This window comes from Hakea prostrata, chromosome 9, assembly GCF_041222555.1.
Source record: "Hakea prostrata isolate BN-2017 chromosome 9, UWA_Hpros_2, whole genome shotgun sequence".
NCBI lineage: Eukaryota > Viridiplantae > Streptophyta > Magnoliopsida > Proteales > Proteaceae > Hakea > Hakea prostrata.
In genome coordinates, this window is record NC_142608.1 from 57,298,167 (window position 1) to 57,309,210 (window position 11,044).

The 11,044-nt window shown below is 39.9% G+C and overlaps 1 protein-coding gene across 1 annotated transcript in view; it reads left to right on the forward strand.

Moving 5' to 3' along the window:
* Positions 1-6,742, forward strand: part of LOC149005681 (brefeldin A-inhibited guanine nucleotide-exchange protein 5-like) — a 38,005-nt gene extending 31,263 nt beyond the window's left edge. The window contains 10 exon segments of the mRNA XM_089168452.1: positions 1,379-1,475; positions 1,588-1,686; positions 1,771-1,953; positions 2,152-2,262; positions 2,306-2,517; positions 3,460-4,086; positions 4,224-4,641; positions 5,032-5,271; positions 5,392-5,515; positions 5,714-6,742. Of these exon segments, the coding sequence (XP_089024578.1) occupies positions 1,379-1,475; positions 1,588-1,686; positions 1,771-1,953; positions 2,152-2,262; positions 2,306-2,517; positions 3,460-4,086; positions 4,224-4,641; positions 5,032-5,271; positions 5,392-5,515; positions 5,714-5,946 (2,344 nt within the window). The 3' untranslated portion in view covers positions 5,947-6,742.
* The last annotated feature ends 4,302 nt before the right edge of the window (positions 6,743-11,044 follow it).

An 11,044-nucleotide genomic window follows, 5' to 3' on the forward strand; every position in this document is an offset into this window, starting at 1 on the left:
GAATTTCTGCAATTTCTTCCATTTCCAGCAAGGTTTCTTCAACCCAGCAGCTCCCTTCTATCCCCAAGTACAACCCAACCCAGCCCCTTCCCAACCACTCCCACTCCCACTCCTTCGCTACTAACCATGAGCTCCTGCATCCCTTCTTCTCTGCTGCAGCAGCAGAACCTCTCTCCTCTAAACTCCTAGAACTCCAATCTTGCCTTCCACTCCCCTCCCTATATCCTCTCCCTACACTTAATTTCAAAATTCCTGCACTGTGTCTTTGACCTCTAGAAACCCTAAATGCTAGTTTTAATAGAACTCCTACACCCCTTAACTGAAGTTCAAACCCTTTTAGGATTAGCTTCTCCTACATTCCTTCTGCCTTCCCTTTCAACCCTAACCTCACCTGCTGCCACCTCAAGAGTCACTCTTTAAGTAGGTTACTTATCTCAACTACAATGATCAAATTACATGAAGAGTAGAACTGGACTCCTAGTAAAATTTGGGCTCATATGAAAAAAATAATAAAGAAGAAGACTAGAATCCTAGTAAAATTCTGGTTCCACTTAGGTAAAATTGGGTTGGACTTGGGGTATGCAAAATGCTGCTATGCTGGCCAAAATTTCCTGGGCTGCTGGCAGGTCCATTGGGTGCTGGCCTGCCGGGCAACCTCCTGGGCCTTCCTCAGGTCTCGCTGTTACTACTCCTACATCACCATCACTTCATAACAGTAGCTGTTTGTCAATCAAGAAGGTGGCAAGACCCTTGCAGGAACAAGATGTCCAAGCGGACCAGTAGGCAGGCGCTCGATAGAGCCCTCATACCTTTTTGAAGAAGGTTCTATTAGCCGAGCGAGAAGAGCAGGAGGTTTCCTTCATTTTCTATCAGCCTTCTATTTAGTGTAGCTTGCAAAAAGAAGAATTGTCGGTCTCACTTTTCTTTTTTCTCTTTCCTTTTTTTCTTTTTTTCCCTTCTTCTTCTCTCCTTTTAGTTGTTCTCTGGTTCCCTTTACATTGTATATCCCTGCACGTAACAAGGGAGGGAACATGGGATTTGGGGTTTTCTAAGGTAAAACCCTATTTGAGTTTTGGCAATGGAATGCTTAGGTCTTGATTTCAAGATTGCCAATAAGAGTGGGTGATTACTACAATTGACATGTGGAACCTTGAGCAGAACCTCTCTTGGACATATTTCTGCTCATCATGACCTCTACCCCTCCCCCTAATTAATGACTTAAGTGATTTAGAATATCTCTGTAGTTTCTTACGCTGCATTGCTTTCACTATGGAGGGGCTCTCCCATTCTGATGGAACATTAATTCTGGATGGCAGTGTAATTTATGCCTGCCAATTGTGCTTCTGATTTTTCAACTTTGATCTACTTCTTCTTGCAGGATGCTTGAGAAAATTTGCAAGGATCCTCAAATGCTTGTTGACATATATGTTAACTATGACTGTGACCTCGAGGCACCAAACTTATTTGAACACATGGTATGGGCTAACAGACTTTTCAGCGGAATTGTAGAACTGTGCTTAATTCTCCTTGTGAAGCTTTCATTATGTTGCTAATGCATACACATTTTCCACTCACCTATTTGCTAAGGTTACAGCTCTATCAAGAATAGCTCAAGGGACCCTAAATGCTGATCCAAACTCTGCTGTTGTAACCCAGACCACTTCTATCAAAGTTTCATCTCTTCAGGTAAGTTACCTTCATGTGCACAGTAACCTAACAATGTGTTTAATATGCAACTTACTTTCACTTTCCATTTTATTAATTTTGCAGTGCCTTGTTGGCGTCCTAGAGTCGCTTGGTGATTGGGAATGGTCTCGTAGAGAATCTGAAAAGCAGAATAAGAGCAGTCAATCGCCTGAAGAAGATGTCTTGGTTAGAGAATCTGTTGAGCCTAGTTTTGAGAAGGCTAAGGCCCATAAGTCAACCATGGAAGCTGCCATCTCTGAGTTTATTGCTTAGTTGCTGGCTTCCTGACTATGCATGCTAGAAAGATGTTAACTGAGCAGAATAAGTTTCAGAAATGTGTTCACTTTCTTATTTCATGGTTTCAGAAAGTTTCAGTCAACCTTTTTTTTTTTAAGAAGAAAATTTAAACTTCATGGTTATTAGGCAGTATTCTCAGAATTTAGTATGATTTCATGTCTCTGACAGTTCAACAGACAACCAGCAAAGGGAATAGAGTACTTGATATCCAATATGTTGGTGGAGAAAACACCTGCTTCTGTTGCTCAATTTCTTAGGAATACTCCCAGTTTGGACAAGGTAAGTTTCCATAATAAGTTTTTCTTTCATTCAGATTTTGAAGACAGCTAAAATTCTTCTGATTTTGTTGGCCATGATAGGTGATTATTTGGGCCAACATGAAGAGTTTCCCCTTGCTGTTATGCATGCTTTTGTTGACTCGATGGATTTTTCGGGAATGAAGTTTGATACTGCAATACGTGAATTTCTGAGAGGATTTCGGCTTCCTGGGGAAGCACAGAAGATAGATCGAATCATGGAAAAGTTTGCTGAACAGTACGAGTAAAATGCATACAGATGCTTCATGTAATTAATGTACACCACAAAAATGGATATATATCACATATAGTGAATATAATTGGTGAATATGTTCCTGGTTTTATAAAGATATCTACTGGTCAGTGAATTCCTAACCACATAGGGTTGACTGCACATATCCAATTCTGCCAATCAATTCTATTCAAGTACGTATTTGTTTTTGGTCTGAAGTCGTAATAATGCATGTACTCTCCAATTCTCCTAGATTCATTTTAGGTCCACCCTGACTGCTTTAGCTTCTCTGGTCTGAATCATTTAACCATCCTTGACCTGTGTATTCAATTCTCTTTGATTTACATGTTTATACCATCTCAAACAGCTTTCTTCTAACTTATCGTGTGTTGTAGGTACTACTATATTACTCTAGCTTATTCATTCCATATTTTCTCTTTTCTGGTTTTACCACTCATCCTTCTCAACATTGCCATTTCAAGTACTATGTTTGTTTCACTGCTTCAACATTTGACTATGCTCTGTGGAGATATCTATCGTTATTAACTTTTAGTCTGCAAATTTAGTTATCTTATCTTGTTTTCCCCCTCCCTCTGGAATCTTTTAGTATTTTTAACAAATACAATTCTGCAAGCTCCTATTATTAGAATCTATGACTAATGCAGTATTTATAATTTATGTTTTGTGTCCATTATTAGGAGAATAAGATTAGTTTTATGTATTCTGGAAAATTTTATCTGATGGGCTTCTATGCTTAAACTGCCGGTGAATACTAATCATTATACTACTATGACATTCTTCCTGGTGGTTGCAATAATGATGCACAAATTATCTTCTTGGTAGAACCAGTTTTGTTGATGCATGCCTAGGATGCTATTTTTGGCACTTTTTCCATGTATATAACACTAAGACAAGAGGTTACCCATTAATCTGTTGGATCACTTGCAGATACTGTGCTGGTAATCCAGGACTCTTCAAGAATGCAGATACTGCATATGTTCTTGCATATGCTGTTATTCTGTTGAACACTGATGCCCATAATCCGATGGTGTGGCCTAAAATGTCGAAGTCTGAATTCGTACGCTTGAATAGTAGCAGTGATGCAGAAGAGGGTGCCCCAGTTGGGCTTCTTGAGGATATCTATGATTCCATTGTTAAAGAGGAAATAAAAATGAAAAATGATGCAACTTTTACTGGTAAAAACAGCAGGCAAAGGCCAGAAACAGAAGAAAGAGGAACACTAGTTAGTGTGCTTAATTTGGCCCTCCCCAGGAGAAAATTAGCTACAGATGCGAAATCAGAAAGTGAAGACATCATCAAGCAAACACAGTCTCTATTAAAAAATCAAGGTGTGAAAAGGGGAGTTTTCTATACAGCACAGCATATTGAACTTGTGAGACCAATGGTAGAAGCTGTGGGGTGGCCATTGCTTGCTACATTTTCTGTCACTATGGAGGAGGGAGACAATAAACCAAGAGTCATTCTCTGTATGGAGGAGTTTAGAGCTGGCATACACATTACTCGTGTCCTGGGAATGGACACCATGCGCTATGCTTTTCTGACTTCTTTAGTCAGGTATGATTTCAATTTAATTCCTTACCTGTTAATGATTCCAATGAGGTTTTTAGATGTATTGGTGAAGAATGATCATACATATTGAAATTTAGTGCTTAAAAATCTTTATCATGAACATGGTTTTGAATTATGTCCTTATTTACCTTTTTGCATGCTCCAAAGGAAATGCGTAGCAAGAATGTGGAGGCACTTAGGACTCTACTAACTCTGTGTGACTCAGAGACAGACTCCCTTCAAGACACATGGAATGCTGTCTTGGAATGTGTTTCTCGGCTTGAATTTATTACTTCAACTCCATCAATTGCTGCAACTGTCATGCATGGTTCGAATCAGATTTCCCAGGATTCTGTTCTTCAATCACTCCGGGAGTTGGCTGGGAAACCAGCTGAACAAATATTCGTGAACAGTGTGAAACTTCCCGGTGATTCAATTGTGGAGTTTTTTACAGCTCTTTGTGGTGTATCTGCTGAAGAACTGAAACAAACACCTGCTCGCATTTTTAGTTTGCAAAAGCTTGTGGAGATCAGTTATTATAATATGGCTCGAATACGCATGGTAAGCTGGCAATTACTCTGTCAACTTAAATTTTTATATGTTGCTTGTTGATCTAATGCATGTGAGGATGAATATGGAAACTTATGTCCTTTAGAATTGACATTGCCCTTCTGTATGGCAAAGAGTGATGCCTATCCAGCTTTCAAATCAATCTGTTATAGCTGCTGATAAGATTCGTCGACTAGATAAATTCTCATGAACCACAACCATCCCAAGAATGTTCCATTTGTTTCAGTAGATTGAATATATTTATTTAATATATTTGTGAGATTCTGTTGTCTGAAGAGTAAGCGTCACTAGCTACTGTTTGAGGATACTTATGATATGTTCTGAATTCTTGTACTGTTGCATTCAATTTGTAAAAAGCTTTTGTTGCTAAATTTCCCTCAGGTCTGGGCGAGAATATGGTCTGTTCTGGCTCATCACTTTATCACAGCAGGAAGCCACCATGATGAGAAAATTGCTATGTATGCCATTGACTCGTTAAGGCAACTTGGTATCAAGTATTTGGAGCGCGCCGAGCTTGCCAACTTCACATTCCAGAATGATATTTTGAAGCCGTTTGTCGTTCTTATGCGGAACAGTCGAAGTGAATCAATACGGGGTTTAATTGTTGACTGCATTGTTCAGGTATGCTGGAACTTCTTATTTTAGCTTCAATCATTTATTTAGTTTGGCAAATGATAAATCCTCCACTGGTGTAATTGTCTCTGCAAATTTGTACTTGACTGTTACCAATGCTCAATGCAGATGATAAAATCTAAGGTAGGAAGCATTAAATCAGGTTGGAGAAGTGTGTTTATGATCTTCACTGCTGCTGCTGATGACGAATTAGAATCAATTGTTGAAAGTGCCTTTGAAAATGTGGAACAAGGTATGCAATGCTTTGATTCTTGTTCCTTTTCTTCTTGTAGATAATGGTAGATATCCTAAATTGATCTAATTTCTAGTCTTCCTTCATGGCTTCATGTGAGGAAGGTGGATGGTTGGGGACTAAGTTTTTCTAACAGTTTTCTTTTTCTTCTCTTTTTTTTTTTTGGTGGGGGGGGGGGGGGGGTTGGGGTTGTTCCAGTTATCTTGGAGCATTTTGATCAGGTTGTTGGGGACTGCTTCATGGATTGTGTCAACTGCCTTATTGGATTTGCCAATAACAAGAGCTCTCATAGGATAAGTTTGAAGGCTATTGCTTTACTGCGTATATGTGAAGATCGTCTTGCAGAGGTTTGGTTTGGACTTTTTTATTTCAGTTGTCAAAATCATTTTTCTGTGAAATCAATGAAATGCAATTTTTCCTCATTTGTGTAGTCAGTGATCTTATTTCCTTGTCTTTGGGTTGGGTTTACTGATGAGGAGATACAAATCCATGAAAAGGACAGGTATAAGACCGCTTTTACGGTCCCATTTGGTCATTATGAATGGAATGTAATGCCATTTGGATTGAAAAATGCTCCCAGTGAATTCCAAAACATAATGAACAATATTTTCAATCCTTACCAATCCTTTACTTTGGTCTACATTGACGATGTTCCCGTCTTTTCTAATAGCCTAGACCAACATGTAAAACATCTCTATAAATTCTACCAAATAATGAAAAACAATGGTTTAGTACTAAGTGCCAAGAAGATAGAATTATTCAAGACCAAAATTCGATTTCTTGGTCATGACATTTATCATGGAACCATTATCCCTATTGACCGATCTATGGCCTTTGCTGACCATTTCCCTGACCAAATTCTTAACAAAAAACAATTGCAAAGATTTTTTGGTAGCCTTAATTACATTCGTGACTTCATCCCGAACATTGCTCAAATTAGTAAACCTTTATATGAGCGGCTAAAGAAAACTCCTCCTGCTTGGACTAATACCCAAACTCGAGCAATCCAACAACTTAAACAATTAGTGAAAAATATTTCCTTTTTATCCATTCCCAAACCCAACCTCCCCAGGGTAGTTGAGACTGATGCCTCTAACCTAGGGTATGGGGGCATTTTAAAACAAATTGATCAAGGCAAAGAATTACTAATACGATTTGCCTCAAGTGTCTGGACCAATGCTCAGTGCAATTACAGCACCGTTCAAAAGGAAGTTTTATCAATTGTTTTATGCGTCCAAGCTTTTGAACCAGATCTTCTAAATCAAAGATTTCTGGTCAGAGTTGATTGCAAATTAGCAAAATCAATTTTGAAAAATGATGTTAAAAATCTTGCATCAAAACAATTTTTTGCTCGTTGGCAAGCATTACTTTCTTGTTTTGATTTTGATATTTAATATATTAAAGGAGAAACCAATTACATTCCTGACTTCTTAACTCGTGAATTCCTCCAGGGCCAGAAGTCTATCAATCTTATAATGGCTCCCCCTAAGGAGTCCTCTCTTTCTATCCGCAAAACCCGAGCTTCCTATCACAAAGTCTTCCCTGCTTCTCCATCAAATCAACCAAACACCCACCTGGTGCCTTATTCTCATGTCACTGCAGGAATCCTCCCCCTTCCTTCTTCAACCAATACCTCATCAATTGCTAAACCAATTGGGTCCCCGTCTCAGGTCCCCGCCACAATTCAAACCCAACAAACAATGCAAACCCGGTCTACCCGATCTGAGTCCGTCAGATCAACCGGTAAAAGCCAGTTTGTGAAAAAGGACTATGTTGTCCCCCTCTTCCCTATGGAACCTAGTTGGACCGAAAATGGGATGTAACCAGTACAAATTGCCAGACATCTTTTTTACAAAGATTGGAATTACCACTCGGCAAGCCCTGCTAGAGACCAACAATTTTATGAATATATCCTCGTTGACACTGATTCTGTCATTTTAAAACAAAATTTTGACCAATATGACAAAACTTTGGTGACTCACACAACTGTCATCATCACACAAATCATCACTCCTGAACAATGGGGAAAATATCCCCTTGATCTAAGGACATTCCCAACTCCTTACGGATCTGTCCCCAAGTACAACTACTACGATTATATGGAGGCTTGGACTCATGCTTTCCTTTTCCAGAACAAGAAGGAGCGCCACTCGTGGTTCTTTGCCTTTGACCATAAGTTCGCAGGAACGTTTCCCTTATGGTTTAACCAATGGTGGGAAGTTTATGGTCCTACAACAGAAATTCTACCAATCAGAGTAATAGAAGCTTTCACCTTGTTCTGTCAACACACAGCCGCAGTCCCCACTCAACCTGATCTCCTCAGGTTTTATAACCATTGCAAACTTGCATGGATTATGTACTGGGATTACGGTATCATTGAACAATACTCAAGGAGTCCTGGCTCTTCAGTCAACAACTGGTCTTTCCCTTCCCTCGCTAGGAATTTCCACATCAAGTGGTGGGATGCTTGCAACACTAGCAAATGTGAAAAGTAAGCTCTTATCAAATCCTTGACTGGATTAGAACCAGTCCCAACAACTGCATCTTCCTCAAGCTCTCAAAAGTAGGCCCTACTCTTAGCCCAACAGGCCCAACTCGAAGCCCAACTAGCAGAATTGGATTCCGCTAATGAAGATGACGAACAAGATAGCAATAACAGTGACTCAAGCTCCATGTATGAATCACTAAACCAATGTCAACTCGCGGGATATGCTCAGGATCCCTTTGCTGAGATCGACTTACTCCCTCATTCTCAAGAATCTGTTGCCTCTACTTCTGTTGTCCGGTCCTCATCAGGACGTGGTGGAGGACGAGGACGAGGTCGACCCCGTACCCAAAATTAAATTGAACAATTAGTCCAGTATCCAGGACTTGAAGCTGGATATACGTCAACCATGACGTCAACAAAAAATGGTACGCTAGCTTTGGCGTCAACACGGGCCACCTTATTGAAACAGGGTGCTAAAACTGTTTCACCCGTTGACTATTCCGGTCTGAATAGTACAGCCATAACCCGGCTGGTCCAAATTGGGTCCCTGAAATCGTTACTATTCCGAGTCAATGAATAGTTAAGCCAAAACCCGGCCGATCCAAATAGGGTTACGTTTGATACCGATTCATAAGGGAAAACAGTGTCTCAGACACGTGGAATGCCCTGATTCGGTCCTTAAACAATAAACCAATCCTGTGGTCGAAATCCTGCCGACAAATCCAAGGGACGTCGCGAGACCACACCAAATCACTATCAAAACAAGTCACTATCAATCAAATCAATTTTGAAGAAATCAAGCAACCGACATCTTGCAGACAGAGAACAATGCAATCCTACGGTTGGAGTCTTGCCGACAGAATCCAATGCAATCCTACGGCCGAAGTCCTGCCAACAGAATCCAACGGCCGAAGTTTTGCCGACAGAATCCAACGGACGACTAATGATGCATTAATTCTCGGCGCTGAATAAATTCTTCTGTAAAAGGACCTCTCCCCCCTAATATTGAAGGGACGAATTTTGAGGACTCTTAGCCTATTCTCTCTCTCTCTCTCTCTCTCTCTCTCTCTCTCTCTCTCTCTCTCTCTCTCTCTCTCTCTCTCTCTCTCTCTTGCTTCTCTCTTGCTTTTATGTAATACCGACCCTGCGTGGTTGATGAACGGTCGGAGCCTGCATGTTCCATAGATCCAGTTCCTGTATATATATATATATCCAAAAAAAGGGGGGAAAATATGATAACACAATGTATTAAATAACCTATGGGGCATTTTGGTCCTTCCATGTTTGAAATTTGAATATGCTTAACGGTGACTAACGATGTGTGTTTGGTTAGGATCCACACATAATATATTGCACTAAGGGGACCCACATGTAATAAAAAAATTTAAAAATTAAAAAAAAAAAAACAAAACCCACACACTCTTCCTCACGAGTTCGCAAAGTAGAACCCTAACCTAAATCACTCTCGCTCTCTTGCAAAAGGCTTCTTCCTCACGGAACTCTTGTGCTTGTTAAAATTTGAAATTTGATTTGTGACTTTGATGTGTTTATGTTTGAAGTTAATGGTTATGTTCATTTTTCAATGTTGTATGTAGATTATATGAATTAACTTTTCATTAAGCTTTCAAAATGTTTCATATTTAAATGCTAGAATTTTATGTAACTTTTGATGTTTGGATCAAATATAAAAAAAAGTAACACTAGAATGCGTTGATTGCCCAAAATTTAACAACAAAATGCTTTGACCGATTAGTCGTCGTTCTATTGGCACTTTCTTGGCTTGGTGCCTTGGATGCCCTCCATTGCCTTGGTCGCTTTGACAACCTTGCATCCATGTACACCTCCTCTTGGAGTTCTCTAGGTAGAAAATTCTTGACATTTAATTGTTGTAGGCTCCACCCTTTATTCATTGCACATGAAAGAATAGCCCGAAGTGTATACATCTTGGTAGCAGTACGATCTGCCTTATGCTTGATCATGAACACCCATTTGCTCCCAATAGTTTGCAAGAATGCAGGCAAAGTCACAAATTCCCATGTTTTGTTTTTCTCTTGAACTCGTATTTTGTCATTCATTATTTCCATCCAGTTTGAGTGAGATAATGCTTCCGCTAAGTGTTAGGAACAAAAGTAGAGACAAAGAGGAAACATAACTTTGAAACTCTAGGGATAGGGACTTATATGAAACATAATTGAAATAGGATGTTTGGTGCAAATCTGGGGCTACTTTCTTAATGCAATTGGTAGGTACATAGTAGGATCAAAAGTGGGGTCAGAGATAGGCTCAACGGGGGACTTGTACTTCAGGGCTTAGAGCTGAAGCTTTTAGCTGGCTTTGGCATAGAAGGGGGTTCTCGTTGCTTCTTTTGATAGGTCTTCAGAGGTCTTTGCTTCCCTCGCACATCATCCACTGGCTGTTCCTATCCAATCACTCCATCTCCCAAAGGAGGATCATCTTCAAGATCTCAGGAGGAATATCGAAAGTAGGAATCAAGATCAGAACCTCTTCATTAAGACTCTTCCCTTGAAGAGGTGTAAGGGAAAAGAAAAGAACTTGTTACTGGGACACAATATCCATAGAGACAAAGAAACGGCAAGAACTAGGATGATAACACTTACACCCCTTTCTGTGTAGGTAGATAACCTAGGAAAATGCATTGTAATCCACGATGATTCAACTTACCATGAACATGGTGGTTTTGGGCAAAGGCAATAGAGCCAAAAACTAGGTGGTACTATAAAGGTTGCTATCCCTACCTCAAGGGGGCATTGCTGCTCTAAGACTTGGAAAGGCATTTGGTTAATTAGATACTACAGTAAAAAGTCCATCAACCCTAAACTAAGGTGGCACATGCATGGTAAACATTAGGGAATGTGCTACCTCAAGTAAATGTCTATTCTTGTGTTCGGCAACCCCATTCTGAGGTGGAGTGTTGACGCAATTGGTCTAGTCTAGGCCTCTAAGAAAGTTGTTACCTCTTCAACTCCTCTTTGCCAAGTAGTGATTCCACCTTCCATGTTGGTTCCTCATCAACAAGCCAG